General features: G+C 35.8%; 1 protein-coding gene across 1 annotated transcript; it reads left to right on the top strand.

The window, feature by feature from the left end:
- Window positions 1-532: 532 nt before the first annotated feature.
- LOC130241773 (uncharacterized) lies at window positions 533-8,720 on the top strand. Its single transcript, XM_056473724.1, has 6 exons — window positions 533-625; window positions 840-897; window positions 2,480-2,860; window positions 4,372-4,659; window positions 4,760-5,053; window positions 7,989-8,720. Exons 2-6 carry the CDS (start codon window positions 864-866, stop codon window positions 8,174-8,176), a joined length of 1,185 nt encoding a protein of 394 aa, XP_056329699.1. The 5' UTR covers window positions 533-625; window positions 840-863; the 3' UTR covers window positions 8,177-8,720.
- Window positions 8,721-25,360: the final 16,640 nt, after the last annotated feature.

The following is a 25,360-nucleotide window of genomic DNA, read 5'->3' as shown; positions in this document are numbered from 1 at the left end:
TTTTTATAATAGTTCGTATGTCCAGTGTTGTGTTTGTATTTGTGATTATCTATGTAGCACCATTGTCCTGCAAGACATGACATTTCTGTTCCTCTGTATGTCCACACATGTAGTGGAATGACAATAAAGCTCGACTTGACTTGACTAAAGAGCTGCTGTGGTTGTAAACTTTAGTGAAGCAAAGAAAATTAAACTTGTATGTACTGGATCAAGTTTTGGTGTTTAATGCCTAAACGGACTAGCACCAAGATACTTGTCCTCATTAATCCAATTGTACACTCCATCAAGGGCACTTAGATGTACTGATCAGCTACTTTTGGCTGTTCCACGCGCAAGGTTAAAAACCAGGGGGACCGTGCCTTTGCAGTGGTGGCCCCCAAACTTTGGAATAATTTGCCTCCCCACGTTAGGCAGGCCCTTTCTGTGAAGCAAAGAAAATCACACTTGGATGAACTTCACTTTTTTTTCTAAGTTTGGAAAGAAGAAGAGAGAGTCCGTTTCACACTTCCTCTTACAGGACAAACAGATTTTTGACTTTTGCTGACGGCAGCTTGCAGTTGGCAGTATATGTGTGTTTTTTATATTTCTCATCCAGTCAGCTTGCATATGAGAGCACATTAGGAAGGTAAGAATTACTAAAACATATATTACATTTAATTCAGTTTTGATTTTAAGGATGTTTTAGCCCCTTTTTTAAATTGAACATCAAGACTAATAGTAGCCATTTAAAATCATGTTGTGGGCTGTGTGCTACTAGACGTCCCTTCAGTGCCATTTGCTGAAAAAATTATTGTCAAATGTTATTTTTGAAAGTGTAAAATAACTTTGTTTTTATTTAGTTTAAGGTTAAACCTGGAGACATCATGAGACCTCTGCTAATTCATTTACTTTTTCAAGGTATGGAATGTTTTTATGTTTTACCGTAATATAATGCAACTAATGTAGGTATTCAGTATATAATATACATGCATAAAGTCTGTGGCTAAATTGGATTTCTGGAGTTTGGTATTTACTAAAGCTGGGCAAAAAAGATATACTTTTTTTTCCTAATTCTTTTTTAAAGTGGTCTGCATTTTTATAAATGGTTTCAACTTTTGATTTAGACAAATGCTAATAATAGCAGTAAGTAATAAGCTAATATAGGTTTTACATTTCCTATCCCTAACTACCCAAATTTAACAAAACTGTGAAATTTATTGTTGCATCCCTAAAATAAATACAGTTGATAAAATGATTAGCACTTTTGTACAATTTTCATTCTTTTTTAAATATTTCCAAATTGATGTTTAAAAGAGAAAGGATTTTAAACAGAATTTCCTATTTTATTTTTTTATTTCTTATATTTTATATTTCTTAGTTTGGCTGCAATAAAAGTGGTTCAAATTAGACCCTTTAGATGTTTTTTTTTTTTTGATTGTACATTGTTTTTTCCTGGTTGAAGAGGGGAGCGGTTGATCAAGAAGTTGAAGACCGGGGATGATATCCATGCACAAAGGAGAGGGCACTTTCTCCCCAAGAGAAGATAAGAGCAGGTGCTCAAGCACCCAAGAGTTTTGTCCTAGTTAATTAATCCTAGTTTAATATAATCTCTGGACCTTGTATCTCAAAAGTAGAATAAAAAGTGAATGGAAGCAACCAGGAAGGAGACTGAAGGGAATAAATAAGTTTGTGTTTGGGTATTAAGTTGGTTAATTATTGTTCACTGTCATTTCATTGCAGGGTTTATGTTTTTCGGAATTATAAAAAAAAAAAAAAAACTCTCAACCTAGAATCTTTTATTGAATCTTAAATCTGTTTGCTAAATTAATATGTGTTTAACGCTCTAGAAGGACACGGATAAAGAATCAACGGTCTCTTTATTAAAGGTTGTTTAATACTTCCATTTTGAAACTGCTAGTTGACAAAATCAGTGCTGTTTTAAAATGTTCCAATTTTTTTCAGACAATTATTTAGTATAAGAAATGTGGCAAATCTTTAAACCTTTTCTGTTTCATCGATTGTATTTAAGAAGCAATAAAAGGGCACCAAAATTATTCTGCTTAGGGCCCCAGAATGTACAGGTCCGGCCCTTCATATTTCATACAGTAGGCATTTCATATTTCATACTGTAAGCATTTCCATATACATCATACTTTTTGGCCTGTTTTTAATCTACATTTTATTGGGTAACTTAACCACAAATATCACATTTCAAATGGGCTGCTTTTGAATTCACTGTATGAAGCTACAGTTTATGCTACTATAAATAAGTTCACCTTTACCCAAATCATTGTGTTTTGTTTACTGACTTTATATTATCATGTCAAAATACCACATTCTTGAAAGGTTGAAAGGCTGCAAGGTAGAAAAAAAATGTAGACCTTCAATTATCTCTGTTACTTGAAGTAAGAAAACATGTTGAAAAATAGAAATATTTATGCATCTTTACATTTTTACATTGCCTCTACATATTACATGTTCTCCTTCTTTTGTCCCTCAGGTGTTCTACTGTATGGTGCTCTTGGATGGGATGTTAGAATGCCAAGTGACATTCATGGTCTTCATGGTTCCTGTCTGGTGATTCCATGTTCTTTCAGCTACACATCAAACCCACCTGAAAACCCACGTAGGATTTTGTGGTACCAGTGGGTCTCTAGAGGTTATCCTTTGGTCTGCGATCCATGGTATCCAAATGATGTCATAGACAAGTTCAGAGGAAAAACATATTTATATGGAAGTTCACATGGGGATTGCAGTCTGCGGATTGATAAACTAGATCACTCTCACCATGGAGAAAAAATATTTGCATGGATTGACCCTGAAAATGTTGGATGGCGCACTTATGCATTTTATGATGTCACCTCTACAATCTTTGTTGATGGTATGTAATAATTAGGTAACACTTTATAATAACTACACAGTATAAATCATTTATTAAGCATTAGCAAATAGTGAATTCATTATGTCTTAAGCATTAACTCTACATTAATAAACGTTAGTAAGCAGTTTATAACTGCAGCTACAAATGCTGTATTCTTGACTTATAAGCACCTATATAAAGTGCTTAATAATTGTATTTTCATACTTAGTTAATGATTTATTTTTCATTACTAAATTAAGTATCGCATTATTTACAAACCATTTATATTTAAGAGTAGTTGAGGGTTTTTAGGATCATTCAGAATGAGTTAGTAAATGATTAATAAACTATTGAAATCAACATTTACATATCTTATTATTCAGGCATATACTAATAGTTAACTAATATGTTAATAAATGCTTTATTAACTCAACTTCATCTAGTTTTGTGACCTAATCTAAAGTGAGGACTATTCATGCTTTATAAATCCCTTATAAATGGCATATAAAGCCTCAGTTATATTCTAAACAGGAAAATTGACATTATTCATTGCTTTTCATTTAAAGATACACAAATAAAACTGAACTTCAAATGAAAAATAAATCTTTGCAACCTGATCTAAAATAAAATAACTGTAGAGTTTAAACATTGCATCTTATTATATTGTTAAATTATTATATTGTAGTTGTTGTTGTTTTATACAGTTTTATGTAATATTTTGATACTCCTGTTATTCAGCAATGTTTAAACTTTACAGTAATTTTATTTTTTTAGAAAAGATTGCAAAGATTATTATTCATTTGATTCTGAGCCTTTATTTGTCATTTATAAGGGATTTATAAAGCATAAATAGTCCTCACTTTAGATTAGGTCACAGAATTGCATGAAGTTGAGTTAATAAAGCATTTATTAACATATTAGTTAACTATTAGTATATGCCTGCATAATAAGATACGTAAATGCTGATTTCAATAGTTTATTAATCATTTACTAACTCATTCTGAATGATCCTAAAAACCCTCAACTATCTTAAATATAAACGGTTTGTAAATAATGCAAAACTTAATTTAGTAATGAAAAATAAATCATTAACTAAGTATGAAAATACAATTATTAAGCACATTATATAGGTGCTTATAGGTCAAGAATACAGCATTTGTAGCTGCAGTTATAAACTGCTTACTAACGTTTAATAATGTAGAGTTAATGCTTAACAGATAATGAATTCACTATTTGCTAATGCTTAATAAATGATTCATAGTGTGTAGTTATTATAAAGTGTTACCAATAATTATTGTATCATGGAAAATATCTTTGATTATCCAACTTTAATAAAATATTATGTCATGATCACTTGTGGTTATTCTAATGTCATACTTCCATGAAAACTGATCTGGACTATGAAGTGACTCTAAAAGATGTACTTAGTTAGCAATGCAATTCCATTATTTTAAAGTGTATATATAGGGGTAGGTGATTATTTAAAAGTGACTTGACATGATATTCTAATTTAAATGTTTCTGCAATTTCAGATGATCCACAGTCACCCAGCATTGAAATTCATGGAGGTGACACTTTGGGTGAGAACATCACAGTAGTATGTTCGACCTTCCACACGTGTCCATACAGCAAACCAACAATCACTCTGAATGGCATAGATGGAGATGATCAAGTAAATGATGAACATATTAAAAACGGCCTGTGGAAAACCTCTCTGATGCGCAGAGGTGTTGTAGAGACAGAAAACCTTAATTTGAACTGTTCAGTAACACATTATGGGGGCAAAACAACAAGATCCTCTATGGACAAAAGTGCCAAATGTGAGTGTAAACAAATATGAACAGTTTTTTGCACTATTATTTGCACGCTCACTTTAAATGTTTCAGAATAACCTGTTTCAAGATTTCATTTCACTTTCAGGTGTTCGTCAAAAAATAATGATTGAGCCTGCAATTGGAGATGTCACCGAGTATGTCCCGCAGATCTTCACCTGTACCGTCTACCATTCCTGTCAGAAAGAGAATCCAACCATCACATGGAACTACGGGAACATGCAGATCTCAGAGGGGAGAAAAACACTTTCAGGTTTAAATCAGGCCACCTATTCCAAAATAACCTTTGTGGGTACCATCAAAGACCATGGAAAGAGATTGATTTGCACTGCAAAGTTTTCTGGAGGAACTACCGAAGCTTCTGTCATTATACAAGTACAGCGTGAGTAGTTATATAATTATATATAAGTAATTATAGCTTAACGCAATTTGCTAATATTTACTTACACATCCAATACTAAACTTTGTTAATGTAAACTTACGAATATAGGAATGTGTTACTTAATTCATTGGTTAACAGTAGCCCCTTTCACACATACAGACCATTCCAGAAAATTACCAGCAATTTTCCGGAAAGGTCTGTATGTGTGAACAGGCCCTTTTTCCGGAAAGAGAAGTTGTAACATTACTTGTAATTTGCCGGAATGCTGTGCTGTGTGAATGCAGAAGGAAGATTGGCGAAAAGAGCGCGTTCACATCTAGAACGCGCTGACGTAAGACGTCTACTTTAGCCAATCAGAACATTCCGCGTGGTTTATGAGAATAAAATATTTTTAAATATTTTTCCAGACACATTTAGCTGCTAGATGTTAGTCAGATAACATTTCTATACCTTCTTAATGCCAACTGGGTAAACAATATCGATAAAATGCGTATGATAAACCGCTGTTTGTTTACCTTCAGTCTCTGATGCGTGTGCACGTAAAGCAGCCGGTTAGTGCTAGCACACACACACATGAGGTACATCTCGACATGCGAACGTGTTCCTCCATATGTTTTCATCGAAGTTGTTCACAATACTGATTCTTACACAGAGTTTGTAATGTAGTCAAATGTTTACAAATACAAGTGCAGCCATTTAGAGGTCATTTCTGGCTAATGCTGTCAGAATTCACTGCTATTTTGGAATAGATGTGTGAATGCTCTTTTGCGTAAAAATTCTGTAACTTCCTTGCATGTGTGAACAGCGCTTTTATGAATTTACCGGTAAAGTCATTCCGGAAATTTTCCGGATATTTACTGGTATCACTGTGTGAAAGGGACTAGTGACTACACTGCACAATTTTCAATTGGCATGTTATTCATGCTTGTGGACACTTTACTAACATGATTTATCACTAGCAAATCATAAGGGAATCAGGAACTTTATTGTAAAGTGTACACTACTTCAAAATGTTACATTTGTGAACTCTTTACTGACTTACAACTAACCCAACATTATAACTGCTGTGTTACTAACATATATGGGTTCATCACAAAGAAGTGATTATTGATTTTACAAGATTTCAAACCATTTACACATTGCTTAAACCCTCAGATCCTTTTTTACAGTCAGAACACTGACAGATTGTAAAACGTAAAATAATAAACAAAAATCAGAAAAAAACAACAACAAAAAACATTTGTGAAAACTCATGTTAGAGAAGAGTTAACAAATATTAGTAACACTCAATGTTGGAGTGGTGTACACTTACATTAAAAGTGCAGTATGTAAGTTTTACACCCAGTGGTTGAACTAGGTATTGCATGCCTGGTTCAAAACCAATGCAAGCGCAGGTTGCCAGATTGATAAGATCAACAGAATTGTGCCTAGCTATCGAGTCTAACTAAAAGCTGGTTCAAGTCGTGTTGTAAATAAAAGCAGTGGCACGCGATAAAGGGAATATTTTCCATATTAAAAGGAGTTTTCGTTCTAACCAACAACTGAAATTTATATTTAGAAATTACTTTTATTTCTTGCAGCTGAGCAACAGGATAAACTGACAATATTTACCTCAGGTACACCTTATGTGCTTTATTCTTTTCAGTCACAGACACATGATATGAGAGCCTTGCTCTCTGAATGAATGAAATACAGGTTGCTGAAATATAATTGGCTAAACTGGCAATGGGCAGGTTAAATGACCAAAACAAAGACAAACGTTCCTGCATGTAACGCATATTTTCAAAACAGAATATCTGAGCTCAGCATTGATTTTCAGATAAACAAGAATGTTCACTTGGCATGTTTCTTAAATACCTGCAAACATATAATGGTATTTTTATGCTTTAGATTATTGTAATGCCCTCTATGTGGTTATTAGCCATACCTCCATTACTCGTCTGCAGAGGGTGCAGAATGCTGCTGCACGTTTGCTGATGGGGACACGCAAACAGGACCACATTACATCTATACTGGCTTCTTGTCAATGGCTTCCTGTACAGTTTAGGATACATTTTAAGATTTATTTTGGTGTTTAAATACCTAAATGGACTAGCACCAAGATACTTGTCCTCATTAATCCAATTGTACACTCCATCAAGGGCACTTAGATGTACTGATCAGCTACTTTTGGCTGTTCCACGCGCAAGGTTAAAAACCAGGGGGGACCGTGTCTTTGCAGTGGTGGCCCCCAAACTTTGTAATAATTAGCCTCCCCACGTTAGGCAGGCCAAAACCCTTTCTGTTTTTAAATCAAGTCTTAAAACCCATTTTTACTCTTTGGCTTTTAATACCATATGAGAGTCATGTGTCTGTTGAATTTGTACTTTATTTTGAATGGTGTATGTGTGTACAGCACTTTGGTAAGCACTTGTTTTTAAAAAGCGCTTTATGAATAAACTTTGACTTGACTTGACTTTAGAAGAGTCAATAACTTGCATAAAGCACCTTTAAGGTTTCTGATTCCCTAACAAAGTGCCTTGATAAACCATATTAGTAAAGAGTTTACAGATGTTAATTCCTAATTCTCTTAACTTACGTTTTGTTAACATTCTGAAACACTGAATCATTGTTTATAATTTGTTCATGTTAACTTATGCATTAAGTAACATACAGACGCTGAGTGAACTGAGTGATGGGACTTTATAGTGCAGGGATAATGACGGTGATGATGTTCAGGTGCGTGACTTTAGGTGACGATGATTTTTGTGTTTGAATGGGTGGAGTACCTGGTCTGTGACATGTCATAAAACGGTTGTAAAGTCTTTTAATGTTAACAAAGGTGTTTCATCATCATCATCATTCCTTAAACAAATGGAAACAAGAGATAAGTGAAATACAAACATGATATGCATCAGAACATTTGTATATTTGTCTCTTTGATTTATCCTTTCAGAAGATACATCATCACTGACTCCAGAGATGTCCACACCTGCACTGACTCCAGAGATGTCCACAGCTGCACTGACTCCAGAGATGTCCACAGCTGCACTGAGTCCAGAGATGTCCACAGCTGCACTGACTCCAGAGATGTCCACAGCTGCACTGAGTCCAGAGTCGTTCACACCTGCACTGACTGACTGAAATGTTTTATTTACTGAAATGTTTTATTCACTGAAGTGAAATCACTGCTGTGTGTTGAATTATTGTCTGGTGTTGTGTCAGTTTTTGAAACATGATAGCATTTAATGTGACAGCAGCAGAGTTTGACTTTTATTAATGATTTTAAATATAATTCTTTATTTGAAAGTTTTTTATACATGAATTGTGTGTGTGTTTCCCTTTCTGCAATGAAGGAATATGGAAGGATGCAAATTATCATGTGCATTTGTTTAATTGTCTTTGTCTTTTTCACAAAGATGGCGCAAACTGATTCCAAAGTGCTGATAAAGATCAGAGCCTGGCTAAGATGTGTCTGGACTTTGTGGGTTTTACGATGTGGTCACATATTGATGAAGCATTGGATTGGTCAGTTTGAATGTCTCAATATTTGGGCTTTGGTCACATGGTCAAGGGAGACACATAATTAGATTGTATCTTTTGCTCTGTCTTTTTCATGCTCTGCTCATTTCTGGTCTGAAGCCCTTTTTCTCTGGCTCTACTCTGGCTCTTGCTTTAGTCTTTACTCTCTCTCTCTCTCTCTCTCTCTCTCTCTCTCTCTCTCTCTCTCTCTATCAGGTAACTTTAATTTACATTTAAGCTGTGTTCAATTAACATCATGTTTTTTCATTTCATGTTTTATCATTTTATACTTATTTTGTTACTAATTCAGTGTAACCAACTAAATGTTGTCATTAAATCATTTCATTTTCAAGTATTCTGTGAATTTTGATTCAACTTTAACACCACTGTAGCGATTGGTATTGGAAGAGCGGGGGGGGGGGTCTTGGATGGTCGATCGGTAAGTGAAGGAGGGGGTGGTGGCTGGGGGTTAACGATCAGTAAGTGTGGGGTGCGGTGGTGCGGTAGGGGGGTGGGGGGGAAGGAAAAAGGGACAGGCTAGATTCACGGTGGCAGGTCAGATTGACCATCAGGTCATCCTTGTGCTCTCTATGGCCAGTCTGTCCCTCATAGTTTTTCATCATTATACTGATACTAGTATAGTATACCGTGCCTCCTGCTCCGTACAGTCAAATCAGCCATAAATCTATAAAATCATCTTCACAGCATAGAGGTGACGCAGACTCCACATAATCTACTGAATATGATGATTTCAGGAGAATTCAGAATGAAAACACTTTATTTTCCAAATAAAAGTGTCTCATGCCAATTACGAAATCAAACAATTCAGAAATAAATGCAAAACATCGCTCAAAGATAAATGTGAGAGTATAAATGGAAGTCCAAATTATACATGGTGTTGAGCGTGAGAGCTCTGCAGTATCAAAGTATTGTGATTCTAAAACAATAGTTTGGAAAGTTAGTTCTGAGAGAAACGCATTTAAAAGAGTTCAAATTGTATTTTGGGGCAACTTTATAAAACATTTTTTTTAAGATTATTATCTTTCTGTCCAAAAATGTCCACAGCAGCCCAAAATTTATATTTTTGGAGGTGAAAGGATGGGCGACGCTATCACAGTAATATGTTCAGCTTTCCACAAGTGTCCACACAGCAAACCAAATATCACTCAGGTCAGTGTTGAAGCATATGAAGCATGAGTTATTTAAAGGTGGCCACATGAAGCACATCCGTAACATTTTTTTGTGCATTATTGACTCTTAAATGTAAAATGCGTTGAAACAACACAATTTCTAAGTTTGTTTGTTTTGTTTTTTTGGGGAGGGCAACTTAATTTTTTTATGTTCAATTCAATTCAATTTGTAAAAATGATTAAGTTTACTTAATCGATTTGTGTTGTGTATATTTGTATGTGTACATAAATGTCAACTTGAAAATCAATATGTTAAAAAAACAACATTTCAGCAACATTTATGAGCTTAAATTTTTCTACATGCCAAAAATGGCTGCAATAAACGTCCCAATGAAAATGCTTTTGGGGGAATGATAATAAATGTCATAAGCTCCCACACATTCACTTTTAAATTGAGCTGCAAATATTTCTGTTTTCTGTTTTTTTTAAGTGTTTATCTGACATTAATCTGTAGAAGTGGAAAATAAAATGGCTTAATAATTAGCATTTTTCAGTTCCTCCTTTTCATTTTGTTTTTTGGGTGTAGTTTTTAAATCTGCCTCTTCAGTTTTTTAAAGATCGTCATCTTCAAAATGTCAATGCAAATAACTTTCTTTTAAAACCTGGAATCAGCTTTTACTCTGTAACAAATTTTAAAATCATAATTTGGACTACATTTAAGGTGATTTTCTCAGTATTTTGATATTGTTTTGAACTCTCAGATTTCAGATCTTCACGTTTTTGTTTCTTGGCTAAAAATTGTCATATTCAAGTAAACCATACACCAATGGAAAACTTTTTTTATTGTTTCTTATTTAAAATGAATAGAACTTAATTTGACTCTTACATGTAAGACTGGTTTTGTTATCCAAATATCATAACTACAAATATTAAAAACTATGCCACTGCTGTTCCCTTGACTCTAGCTATGTACAGGTATCAAATAAGTTATGAAACCACTGATCTAAATTATGAACTAATTAATAATGAATAACAAATGGCCATATATTTCTGGAAGACTCCTGCTGGATCATAAATCATTATCAAATCTATGTATTCTGTCCTATACCTGCCTGGGAATCTGTGTCTGCATATTTATAAGGAGTCAGGAGTTCAGTAGGCTATTTCTATTTTGATTCGCTTGCATTTTTTTTGCAGTCAAGTGGTACAAGTTAAAAATAAACATTTATAAGTTGTAATTATCAGTCTCAATTTATTATGTGATCATTTTGCCATTCAGATTGTCGTAATTAATTATGGGATGACATAAACAGACAAACACATTACCATCCTGTTCCATAAAGCTATGCAAATTGTGATAAAGTAATTCAGTATTTGGCCTATGTAGTTCATGCATTTTTATAAATGAGCTTATTGCTAACAGAAGCAGGCTATGTTCTAGTACTGTAAATGAGTTTAGTACTGTAAATTAAGTTTGGTATTGTTAATAACACACACATAACAGTCTGTGGGGAGGTGAACACTGAGCAACCACTGGAGTCTGCAAAGTATATATACCAGGGGTGGGCAAACTCGGTCCTGGAGGGCCGGTGTCCTGCACAGTTTAGCTCCAACACTACTCAAACACACCTGAACATGCTAATCAGTGTCTTCAAGATCACTAGAAATCTATAAGCAGGTGTGTTTGATTAGAGTTGGAGCTAAACTGTGCAGGACACCGGCCCTCCAGGACCGAGTTTGCCCACCCCTGATATATACTGTAGAGCAGAGATGCCCAAAGAAGGCCTGTGGGCCAAATTTGGCCCATGGTAGCCTTTGGTTTGGCCCGCCATCCCATCTAAAAAAGAGGTGCAGAACGATGGGGAGTTGATTCTGGTGAATGCTTTTAACAGAATTCATCATTTCGAATTTAGTGTAAACTTTAGCTTTAGTGTAAACTTTGTTTTATTAAGGAGCTACAAAAAAGTTAAATGTTGTAAATGAATCAGACTTTTAAAACATGAACGCTGTCATATAGAGGACAATGCACAAGACATGAAAGGGGTCTGGATGCAGACCTGGTGCAGTGCAATCTGAGCTGCATCCAATGCTTTTTAATGCGCTCACCTAACCCCACCCCTAACCCTACCCGTCACCGTGACGTCACTCTCTCCATTGAGTGCATTGTGTCTGACATTGCATCGCTGAGTGATTCAATCTTAGCTTGCATCATAAAGGCTGCATCCAGATACTATTGCAAGACATCGCTGAGCCAATCAAGGCAAAGGCAGCAGCAGCTCGACTAGTAATCAGCTCCATTGTGATATAAATGGGATCGTTTATGTTTTTACTGTAATATGTTCATTAAAAATGCTAAAAATGATACTGCATCATTAATCGATATGTTTTAAAGCAACATGTTGTAGTTATATTTAAATATTAGCAAATAAATTACCCACATGTTACATTCTATGGTGTTTGAATGTATTGTGTTGGTTTCTCTCTCTCTCTCTCTCTCTCTCTCTCTCTCTCTCTCTCTCTCTCTCTCTCTCTCTCTCTCTCTCTCTCTCTCTCTCTCTCTCTCTCTCTCTCTCTCTCTCTCTCTCTCTCTCTCTCTCTCCCTCCCTCCGTTCCTGTTTCTCAGCTAGGTGTGGAGGAGAGGAAGTTGATTGGTTGCACCTGCTACTCGTTGCCCGGCAAGCTTAAAAGCCTGCCAGTTGCAAGTTACATTGAAGCTTGCTTCCAGAGTGTGGTCTCTCTCCTACTTGGTGGGTTTTTTTTGTTGAGAAATTATCATTGCTGGTGTGCTTAGCTTGTTGAAGTTAAAAATCTGTTGTAAAAGCTATTGAAACCACAAGAACTCTGTTCTTGAAAACTAACTTTGTGTTTGGAAGCTGTAGGGAGGTGGGTACCATTTTATTTCTAAAACCCTTTTTCTCTTGTTTTTGTTTAGTTAGGTAGTTAGTGTACATTTCTGTTGTTGATTTAATTTTACTTTGTCAGTTTAGACAGTTTTACTCCCTAACTAGCTAGAGGGTACTTTTGTTTTTTGTTTTGGCCTTTCCCCCTCCTAAAGTCTATTTTTGCTTCCCAGTTTTGATTTACTATTGTACATTTGTTAATAAATTATTTAACTTGAATTTGGTGTGTTGTCGTGAAGGCAGGGGACTGATCCACACTCACCCCAACCAACATTTAAAACTTTTCACCGTTACTCCCACTCCTAGGCGTTTAACATCAGGGACGTAACACATGGCAAATTTAATGTCATGCAATTTACTTCAGCCTACAGCCCTCAGTCAGGTAGGGTTTTGGTCCTTTTATAAGAAAAAGTTTGGGCATCACAGAGAGAGAAATTAGCATGAAGTGTTCTCATGAGAATCAAACTCAACTGGTCTTCTACGCTTTTATTGGGTCCTTTTAAGGGCTTGCAGCTGTGGTTGATCGGCGGTGACGAGGGTGCAGCTGCGGTGCATTAAGGACCATGGTGGTGCTGTTTTGGATGACTTGCCACACTCCCCCCACACAAAAAACTGACACTTTAAAAATAAGCCTTTTTTAGAGCAGTGTCCATGTTACGATTATAAGCTGGAGTGCCCACGAGATTCACTAGCCGTTCGCCCAGACTACACCTCCCTCAATTTTTTGCCCTCATTACACATTCACACCTGAAATGCATGATATGTTTTTAGATTATACTGACACCTGCACACGATTACTGACTAACATATAAGCACAACTCACACACCCGGTCTTTGCTCAGTCTTATTTCACTGTCGTGTTCATCACTCCGCATTTCTCTGTTCCAGTCCTGCTGAGTTCCGGACTATCGAGAGCTTCATGCCTGCCCTGACCTTCTCCTGTTTATTGAGCTATTCTCTTGAATTACCTGTGTACTTATATTTTTACAACTGAATGTTTGACCATCTTTTCAAATATAGTTGTGTTTTCAACTTCACTTCTGTCGTCATGTCCATTCATAACGTACTTGCAGCCCAATTGGCAATTTGCAACTTTTCAAGTATCTTCAGCTATTTTACTCTAAAAGATGGCTGCCGTGGGTGTTAGGCTTCTACAAATTGGTACATGAAATCACAGATGTAGTGTAATCAAAATTGTGTTGAAAAATATTGTTCCATTTAAGTAGGCTAGAGCTTGGTTATTTGTTCTAATGCTCAGGTCTTCAGTGATTTTTATCTGATACTTCTTAAAATCAAAGGAATTGAAGTTGTTTTAGTACACCTTTTCCTGAGCTAATTCATTAAACCGCTCTTATGTCTATCAAGTAATGTACATCCTAGAGCTTCACAGTTTTACCACATAAAGAAGTGTTGTGGTTGTAAACTTTACTGAAGCAAAGAAAATCACACTTGAATGAACATTCTAGGTTTGGTTAAAGAAGAGCGAGTCCGTTTCACACTTCCTCTTACAGGACAAACAGATTTTTGACTTTTGCTCACGGCAGCTTGCAGTTTGCAGTATATGTGTTTCTCATCCAGTCAGCTTGCATATAAGAGCACATTAGAAAGGTAAGAATTACTAAAATATATTTTACATTTAATTCAGTTTAGATTTTTGGGATGTTTTGGCCCCTTTTTTAAATTGAACATCAAGACTAATAATAGCCATTTAAAATCATGTTGTGGGCTGTGTGCTACCAGACTTCCCTTCAGTGCCATTTGCTGAAAAATGATTGTCAAATGTTATTTTTGAAAGTGTAAAATAACTTTGTTTTTATTTAGTTTAAGGTTAAACCTGGAGACATCATGAGACCTCTGCTAATTCATTTGCTTTTTCAAGGTATGGAATGTGTTTAAATTCTTTATATACAGTAATAGATGCAACTATTGTATGTGTTCAGTATATAATATACACACACTATAAAGTCTGTGGCTAAATCAGATTTCTGGGGTTTGGTATTTACTAAAGCTGGACGAAAAAAAAAATACTTTAAAAAAATTGAAAAGTCATCTATGTTCTATACTTACATTAAGCTTTTGATATAGACAAATGCTTATAATAATAACAGTAATAAATGAAAATAAGAAAATTTAAGTTTTGCATCTCTTATCCCCAATTGTACTAAAACCTGTAACAGAACTGTGAAATCTGTAGTTAGTTTATTCCCTAAAATATATGAAGTTAATAAAATTATTAGCCCTTCTGTAAAATTGTTATTCTTTTTCAAATATTTTCTAAGTTGGCTGGAATATTTTCTGGAATTTTTTTGACTGTAATATTTTTGTTTTTGCTGGAATAAAAGCAGTTCAGATTAGACCCTTTTTATTAGATTTGCCACAGAATAAAACCTGATTAAAGGAACCTGCCTAAATAATCTAGTTAAGCTTTTAAATTGCACTTTAAGCTGAACATCAAAGTAACCCACAAAATAATTTTACTATTATCATGGCAAAGACAAAAGTCATTAGTTATTTAAAAATTAGTTATTAAAAATATTGTTTAAAAATGTGTTGAAAATATCTTATATCTGTTAAACCGCATGGTTTAATAACAGCTGTGTAAAGAATTAAAATTTCACACGAGTACTAATCATTTATTGTGAGTGTATGTGTGTATACACAGTAGTAAACATGCCCTAAGACAAAAATGGGTGTTACTCAATAGTTGTAGGAGAATGTTGATGAAAGGTTTTGATACACTTCAAATGATTACTACTGTATATATACCCATGCAGCTGAAATAAAGTGCTCACTAATCATTTGTAGAATATTAATGACATGTCTATCAAATCTACTGTATCTTCGGTAAAGCAAATCAAGAAGCAAATCAAAACAAGAGTTTGTGAATCAAAATGAAATTCTAAAAAATCTGATCATCTGAGTCTATTTTCAGCTCTAGTATTTATATTCTATATTATTTATATTCCATCTATATTGTATTTATATTCCATCATAATTCCAGTTTAAAACAGTTACTGCAAATTGGACCAGCTTCAGACTTTCTTATTTGAGCAACAATAGTTATTTATTATTTCAATTAATTTCTAAAATCCATTAATATTTAACCAACACACTTGCATATATACATACGTTTCCATATACGTCATACTTTTTGGCCTGATTTTAATCTATATTTTATTGGGTAACTTAACTATGAGTGTTACACATTAAGTCGGCTGCTTTTAAATGCACTGTATGAAACGACATGCTACAATGAACACCGTCACCCCAAGCAAAAAGTGCATGCAAATTCATTGTGTATAGTTTACTGACTTTATATTATCATATCAAATACCATCATTCTTGAAAGGCTGCAAAGCAAAGATTATAAGAATAATAAAAGTTACTAGGGCATCATGGTGGTGCAGTGGGTAGCACAATCACTTCACAGCAAGAAGGTTGCTGGTTTGAGCCCCGGCTAGGTCAGTTGGCATTTCTGTTGGCAGTTTGCATGTTCTCCCCGTGTTCCCGTGAGTTTCCTCGGAGTGCTTCGGTTTCCCACACAGTCCAAAGACATGAAGTATAGGTGTATTGAATGAGCGAAATTGTCTGTAGTGTATGTGTGTGAATACAGTGTGTGGATGTTTCCCAGTGTTGGGTTGTGGCTGGAAGGGCATCCGCTGTGTGAAAAGTTACTTTAAGAACAGCCGTGACTTTTTGGTGTATAATGTAGACCTTTAATTACCTCTGTTTCCTAAAGTAAGGAAATAGGTTGAAAAAGAGAAATATGTATACATCTTTACAATGCCTCTACATATTATGTTCTCCAACTTTTGTCCCCCAGGTGTTCTACTGTATGGTGCGCTCGGTTGGGATGTGACAGTGCCAAGAAAAATTCATGGTCTTCGCGGTTCCTGTCTGGTGATTCCATGTTCTTTCAGCTACACATCAAACCCAGCCCCAAACCCACGTAGAGTTGTGTGGTATCAGTGGGTCTCTAACGGTTATCCTTTGGTCTGCGATCAATGGTATCCTAATGATGTCATTGACAAGTTCAGAGGAAAAACAGATTTATATAGAAGACCCCATTGGGATTGCACTCTGCTGATTTTTAAAGTCGATCGCTCTCACCATGGAGAAAAAATATACGCATGGATTGACCCTGAAAATGTTGGAAGTAGCACTTATGCATTTTATGATGTCACCTCCACAATCTATGTTGATGGTATGTAAATATTTTTGTAGATTGGACAATATCTATGATTGCCCAACTACTAAAATATTATATCATTGTAGAAGTTTATCTATTAGCCCAATGACAAAACTAACAGCATGGTCGAAGGTTAAATGCATATAAGCCTTTTCTAGTGCTTCTGAAAATAAGTTTGTTATTTATTAGAATTTATTCATATTTGTTTTTAGCTCCGAATTTAATCTGACTCCAATTTAAGTGATCCTAAAATTTAGACTGTATTTCTAATTGTAAGAACGGATCACATTCATCATTTATGACTTAATTTAGAGTTTTGATTTATATCTGTTCCCATACTCTTCAGTTATACGTTCATTAGGGACCTAATGCCTCTCAGAGTTCCACACCCCGGGTTTGCGCATCTTCTCATGGACAGTATGTCGACACTGAAATTAGTTAGAGGGTGCAGGATTAACTAATATTCAAATAGGCTGGTTGCAAACTGCTCACACATTCCTAAACGAATAGCAGAAATAGCCAAGCCCAATGCAACTTGCTACTTTCAGCAATTAGATGATTAAAGATCTCCATGCTGACATGCCAAAACGGCTCCGTAAAGTCAAATGTGCCTTAGAATCAAATCTAATCATGTCGAATCATAAAAGTAGCATAAGACTCAATTTAATCTACTGGATATAAAACGATTTCAGGAAAATTCTGAATGAATCAAAACATAACATTTGTCAGGTAAAATTGTATTATGCCAATTACATAATAAAACATCAGAAAGCCAATTCAGAGATGAGACTGTAACAATACAACATCCATTACTCAAAGATAAATCAAAGAGTTAGAGATGCATACCTGACCAGAGAAGTAGGGTGCAGTATAAGTCTCAGAGATGCTGCAACAGGGTTTCTTTCTTTCAATGAGACCCTTGCCTGGTGAATTTGAGGAGTTAACCATCTCTAAGGAGGGGGAGCATCTGGCAGAGATCGTATCAAATCCAAAAACCAAATCAACATATACAAGTGAAATATTACAGTGACATTAAGACCATTTTACCAATCACACAGAGACATTTAAAATGATACCAAACATGAACATAAGGCTACAAGATGCACAATATTAAAACCTTGGACATTTAATGTGAAAATGTAAATGATTTGCTCTGATCAGAAGGTAACTTAAGGGTCAAGAAGAGAGGCTTGAGGAAAAAGGAGAAGGGTGAACTTTCTCGCATTACCCCCTGGTGTGGTGTAGCTCTGTTCCAGCCTATGTTTGCATTGTCAACAGTGATTTGAATAGAACAGTTGAACAGCTGCTTTCATGATCTTCTTCTCAGATCAGAAAGGCTATTGTTGTATTGCATATCAATTCTTATGGTCACATGAAATTCCATAACAGTTCTCAGGGTCTGATATTCTGAAGTCTTACATCATGATTAAAAATAGACAGTTTTCACAAAATCTATAAAAGATTTATGTTCAAAATACAAACTGAAATTGGTTGTACTGTACATTTCACATTAGTTTTATTAACTTGTCTTGTGATTATTCTAATGTCATCCATTAAAACTGACTACGGAAAACTGGGCTATGGAGTAAAAAAATGTAGTTGGTTAGCAATGTATGTTTGGGGATCACTGTTTATTTCAAAGCAAAATTACTTGATTTACATGACATTTACATGAGGAGGTCCTAGTTTTATTCACAGGGGTTCAGGTGATCTCAGAAGAGATGATATACTAACGATATACTAATAAGAATATTTCTGTGAATTACAGAAGATCCAAAGGACCCCAGCATTGAAATTTATGGAGGTGATAGGATGGGTGAATACATCACAGTAGTATGTTCGACCTTCCACACGTGTCCATACAGCAAACCAACATTCACTCTGAACGGCATAGATGGAGATGATCAAATAAATGATGAACATATTAGAGACGGCCTGTGGAAAACCTCTCTGATGCGCAGAGGTGTTGTAAAGACAGAAAACCTCAATTTTCGTTGTTCAGTAACACATTATGGGGGCAAAACAGCGAGATCTTCAATGTACAAAAGTGCCAAATGTGAGTGTAAACAAATATGATCTGTTCTGTGCACTATTATTTGCATGATCACTGTAAATGTTGCAGATTAACCTGTTTTAAGATTTCTTTTCAATTTCAGGTGTTCATCAAAAAATAATGATTGAGCCTGCAGTGGGAGATGTCACTGAGCATGTCCCGCAGATCTTCACCTGTACCGTCTACCATTCCTGTCAGAATGAGAAACCAACCATCACATGGAACTACAGGGACATGCAGATCTCAGAGGGGGGAAAAACACTTTCTGGTTTAAATCGGGCCACCTATTCCAAAATAACTTTTGAGGGTAAAAACAAAGACCATGGAAACAGATTGATTTGCACTGCAAGGTTTACTGGAGGAAGCACTAAAGCTTCTGTCAGTATACGCGTACAGCGTGAGTCATTTGTTAGCATCTTGTCTGATGTGTGTGATCTCTCAATATTTGAGCTCTCCCAATATTCATTATTAAAAATACTACATTTTGGTTGAAGCATTATTTCACCTTAACCAATGTGCTTATCAAATACAAAATGTTTTATTTAACATCGATTTTCAATTTGTTTTAATAATGAATAACAAGCAGAAAATTATTCATAAGTTTATTTATTTACTTTAATTATTCACTAGGCCATTCATATTTTTCATCATTTATCCCACAGGTGTTCTGCTGTTTGATGCTTTAGGATGGGAAGTGAAAATCCCGCAAGACATTCACGGCCTCAAAGGTTCCTGTCTGGTGATTCCATGTTCTTTCAGTTACAAATCAAACCCACCCAAAAACCCAAGTAGAGTTGTGTGGTATCAGTGGGCTTCTAGTGGGCGTCCTTTAGTTTATGATTCTTTGAATGCAAATAACGTCATCACGAAGTTCAGAGGAAAAACTGATTTATATGGAAACTCAAACTCAGATTGTAGTCTGCTGATCAGAAACCTGGAACAGTCCCACCATAATGAGAAATTATACACAAGGATTGACCCTGAAAATACTGCGTGGACCAACTACAAACATGATGATTTCACCTCTACAATCCTTATTGATGGTATGTAAATACTCTTGGAGTAATACTCATTCACTCTAACGTCTGTACATGTCCAACTGCAGTAAAAGATAGTATCATTATTAACATCAGACTTAATATATTGCTTCTCTGAAGTTGTTTTAAAATAATTTTGAATAAGATTTTGCCCTAAATGTTTATTTTTTTACATGCCTTTGCATTATTAAAATAATGTCATAGTAAAACATTATTTGAAAAGAAAAAAAAAAAACACTTATTTTAAAGTGCTCAAATTGTATACATTTTTTATTGTTATCTTAATGTCAATAGAAAGTCCACAGCAGCCCAAAATGGAAATTTCTGGAGGTGAAAGGATGGGCGACGCTATCACAGTAATATGTTCAGCTTTCCACACGTGTCCACACAGCAAACCAAATATCACTCTGAACGGTGTTGAAGGATCTGATGAAATAAAGCATGAATCCTTTAAAGATGGTCAGTGGAAAATCACTCTGACACGAAAAGCCGTTGTAAAGGCAGAAAACTCAACCATTGAGTGTTCAGTAACATATCACGGTGACATAAAGGCAATAGCTATAATGACCAAAAGTGCCAAATGTGAGTGTTCACAAATATGAACTGCTGTGTGTGCTATTAGCTATAATGTTTGAAAGCCACACTGACAAGGTGTCATTTCACTTTCAGGTGTTCATCAAAAAATAACGATTGAGCCTGCAATAGCAGATGTCACTGAAGGTGTTGAACAGATCTTCAACTGTACCGTCTACCATTCCTGCCAGAAGGAGAATCCAGCCATCACATGGAACTACGAGAACATGCAGGTCTCAGAGGGGAGAAAAACACTTTCAGGTTTGGATCGAATCACCTATTCCAATATAACCTTTCTGGGTGCTAAAGAAGACAATGGGAAGGAGCTGACGTGCACTGTTCACATGTCTGGAGGAAACAGTGAAAAATCTGTTGTTTTACGTGTACAAGGTGAGTACTGTAATTTGTTAGAGGCATGTGGATTTTTTTATACTCTGGAAAAAGCACAAATCTGTGACCTTTTGTGCATTATTTACTCCTAAATGATTCATATTAGTTCTGTAAAATGCTGATTTTTGAGTGTGGTTTAATCACTTTTACTGCAATAAAACCTTTATCATATTCTTAAGAGCCATTTAGTGTTATCATTACTTTTAACATTCACATAATTGCAAATTTTTCAGTCTAAAGCTTCATTTCCCTTGTGCCAACATCAATAATATTTTGTTTCTCTTACAGAGTATCAAAAACCGGATCCAATCCTGAATGAAAGTATGAGCATTTTTTTTATGTTGTCACGGTCTTCTTTCTCTGCACTCCATCACCTTTTGCATAGAAAATAATATAATTTCTAGCCAAATGTCATGTCATAAGGTTGATTAATCCTTTATATTGTATCATTTGTAATTTTAGCTTACTTCCAATACATGGCAGACGTGATACCCAAGATCACTGCTCTTCCTCGTTCCTGTGTGGTCATACCGTGCAGTTTTACTCCTGAAGATGAACATCTCACTCGACTTCGTGTTCGTTGGGTCAACAAAAATGGTGGCTACATGTATCACACTGACCCGGTGGACGTCTTGGACAACTTTAAAGGCCGTACAAAACTCCTCGGTGACCCGGATGAGCAGAACTGTACTCTGGAGATGGACGATGTACGAACTCATGACAACGGGCCGTTCTGCTTTCAAGCTGAAAAAGAAAAGGAGAAATACAGCTTCAACAACAGCTGTGTGTTCATTATAATGCGAAGTGAGGAAATATGATCACTCACTAATGTTCAATTCCTAATGTATTTAATGCATGTCATTACAAAACTGATTTAATGTCTTAATTGTGTCTTGAAGAAACTCCGGACAAACCTGTGATATCACCCCTCCCTAATGACATCAAACCCGGGACACCAGTCACTGTCAAATGTTCAGTCAAACACACATGCTCCTCTCACCCTCCTGAAATCATATGGAGTGTCTCAACAGTTCGAGAAACTATCAGTCACATTCCCATTGACAAAGGTGTCTGGGAAACAGTGTCCACTGTGAACTTTATTCTCACCGGTTATGAAGTGGAAGATAAAATTGTCTGCAACGCCAAATTTTGGGGTGGTAAAACACAGAGTAACAGTTCTGCCCCCCTGAGTGTTAAGAGTAAGTAAAGGCCTGTGCATTGGTCTGTGTGGTTATATAGTGTATTATGATGAATGATAAATGTGATTAATCTAACAATATTGTTATAGGAGTTCGAGGGATGAAATCAAAGACAATGGTGCTCTACGTCATTGCTCCCTCGTTGGTTTTCATCCTCATTTTTGTGCTTGCTGGAGTCTTCATATCCAAGAGACAACACAGGTGACTGTATGGCTTATTCACATCCTTCAGAATCTCTGTAATGACAGGTCTGTAATGACTCTGTTATGAGGTCTGTATCAAAAAGAGAATTAGTTGAAGAGAATGCTTTGAGGCATTGAAACCAATTTTGTGTGCATCACCATTCTGAGCAGAGCTTTATGCAAACATAATATTTTTTCAAAAAAATCATCAGTCCATGGGTGACCCTGATGAAGACAAGTTTGCCGAAATGTTCATGTGTGATGCACGTGAGTGCTGTTGTTGTTAAATTGATGCTAATAAGTTTGGTTTATTTATAAACAAATTTCGAGAGTATCACGTGCTTATGATCAACACGGCTGGCACCTCATTAGCTTCATAATCTGCTCTATTAGATGAATACGGAAGCATTATAAATAACCAGAGTTTTTCACTCCAGTTATCTCCGTCTCGAAGCTTTCCCACCATTTACCCCTACTTCACACCTCTTTTTTTTCGATAGGGCGACACGGTGGCCCAATGGCTAACACTGTTGCCTCACAGCAAGAACACCACTCGTCCAACCTCCTACCGGGCCGGTTGGTGTTTCTGTGTGGAGTTTCCATGTTCTCCCTGTGTTTGTGTGGGTTTCCCACGGGTTCCCCAGTTTCCTCCCACCGTCCAAAAACATACACCATAGCAATCGACTAAACCAAATTATCACCAAAGACAACCTTAGTTTACACTTCTCATACGGCGACAAGCAGGGGAGTTCTCGAGACCTACCTGAGCTCGTACTCCCTTCTCGCCCTTCTAACGGGAGTGAGCCCCGGGCTCGAAGATATTACGAGCTCAGGGCTCTCTCCTTGGACAGCATGCCAATTACGCTTTTATTGATTATCAGCTAAGTCTGAACTCTTGAAAGGTTTTTTGACTTTGCACCTGCTTTTTGAGTCCCTTGAACTGATAATTGTGTGTATAGTTTAGTTTAAAGCTTTATTAATCCCCTAGGGGCAATTCATTCTGACATGGTGGTGCTATAACAAGAATGACACAATTAACACAATAAACACCAACACATAACATCAAGTACACAAACAAAAAAACTGAAAGAAAAAAAAGATAAAATATTCAATAAAAATGATAATTTTAAAACAGTTATAATAATAAATAATACTCCATCGATTAACTACATTTATTAGGCTACATAACTAAATTGCTTCAGGCACAAAAGAAAATTTCAAAAAATTTGTGGAGCGTCATATTTTCTTTAGACGTTACCCAAGGGTATATCTTTACCAATCCTTTATCCATCCACACATTAATGACCCCTGAAGAACTTTTTGTTCGATTCTGGACTGTAAAAAATTACAGGTTTTCTGTGTTTTGTGACTCATGTTTTTATTTGTTTTATTTTTGTGTGTTTATTTATGTTTTTGAGTTGCATTATGGGACCTTGATCTTTCTTCCAACAACTTTTAACTTTGAAAAGTTAGAAAAAGTGACTTTTATTAACATTTTTAATAGTTTAAAGTGACATATTGTCTGGGTTGTTGTAAATTACGGTACAAAAACCTTGTAACAAACTGCCAGTACATTTTCTGTCATTTTACAGACTTATTTTTCTATTTTTTATTTCTTATGGATGGTGTTATTTTGAACTCCTACAATGTCAATAAGTCACTTTGTTAGTACTGTACAATTGAATTTTCAACATCAAAAGTCGACAAAGCAGAGATCAACATCCCATAATGCAATTAACAACCATAAATAAACACAAAATACGGAAAACTGTTAATTAACAGATATTTTTTACAATGTGGATTTTATAATAACTTTTAACTTGTAACCTTTGAAAGTCTTAAAGCAGGGGTGGGCAAACTCGGTCCTGGACGGCTGGTGTCCGGCAGACTTTAGCTCCAACACTAATCAAACACACCTGAACATGCTAATCAGTGTCTTCAAGATCAATATAAATCTATAAGCAGTTGTGTTTGATTTGAGTTGGAGCTAAACTCTGCAGGACACCGGCCCTCCAGGACTGAGTTTGCCCACCGCTGTCTTAAAGCCTAAAGTCCTGAAATGTTTGCTTTGTGATAAAAGCATGTCTTTGAATATATTAGGGCATATTGCTGCCAGATTTACAAATAGTCTGCAGTATTGCATTGTTAAGTTCAATGTACTTGCTGCTGCTCATTATTTTATCAGTAACCATTTCTAATGTCTCACTTTTGCATTGTCAGTTCTGATTGTAGACAGCCGTATCATGATATGCAAGGGTCACGACAATATGAACACAGGTTTGTATGACTTAAGCAAATTTCACTCATTACTACATATTTAATTTGCAATTAAGCAGCAATCGTAACCCTCTTAACTGTCTTACATAGGAGATCAATGTGGAACAGATTCTCGAGGTTTTAAAACTTTCTATATGGAATTTACCATTTAATGTTTGTATTTGGTACTGCGGATTAAACTTTCAAATTCTTCCCCAGTCGTTTTAATATGACTGACGGAAGAGCAGCTTGGACTAACGGAGGAAACAGGAATCAAATCAAGCAAAACGCTCCGGAAAGACCACCAAAACCTGATCAAAGGCAAGATGAAAATCTATTTATGATCTTACAAATATCCCATAGAATATTTTGATGTGCTTTTTAAATATCGCATGAATATTTGACTGTCGCTTCTCTTAACAGAAGAAGCATCTGGAGCCGATTTTCGAGGTAATCGGTATTTAGCATTTTTGTGTTACGTGCTTCATTATTAAATAATATAAGCCACACATTTTTTTTGCACCTTTCATTGTAGACGCCAACCACCCAGAACTGATCTGAGAGTGGAGTACAAGTGAGTATTTTATTCTTTATTATGTAATTTATTATTACATAATAAATACTATATGCCATCATGGTGGCGCAGTGAGTAGCACGATCGCCTCACAGCAAGAAAGTTGCTGGTTTAAGCCTCGGCTGGGTCAGTTGGCATTTCTGTGTGGAGTTTGCATGTTCTCCCCATGATCATATGGGTTTCCACTGGGTGCTCTGGTTTCCCCCACAGTCTAAAGACATGCGCTATAAGTGAATTGGGTAGACTAAATTGTCCGTAGTGTATGAGTGTGTATGGATGTTTCCCAGTATTGGGTTGCAGTTGGAAGGGCATCCGCTGCGAAA

The sequence above is a fragment of the Danio aesculapii genome, chromosome 15 (assembly GCF_903798145.1).
Source record: "Danio aesculapii chromosome 15, fDanAes4.1, whole genome shotgun sequence".
NCBI lineage: Eukaryota > Metazoa > Chordata > Actinopteri > Cypriniformes > Danionidae > Danio > Danio aesculapii.
The sequence above is the reverse complement of the archived record's forward strand: the minus strand, read 5'-3'. Positions and strand labels throughout refer to the sequence as shown.

Coding starts and splice junctions, on each gene's coding strand:
- LOC130241773 (XM_056473724.1), top strand. CDS start 864: ATGAGACCTCTGCTAATTCATTTACTTTTTCAAG. Junction 898..2,479: donor AATTCATTTACTTTTTCAAG/GTATGGAATGTT, acceptor TTTGTCCCTCAG/GTGTTCTACTGTATGGTGCT. Junction 4,660..4,759: donor TATGGACAAAAGTGCCAAAT/GTGAGTGTAAAC, acceptor TTTCACTTTCAG/GTGTTCGTCAAAAAATAATG.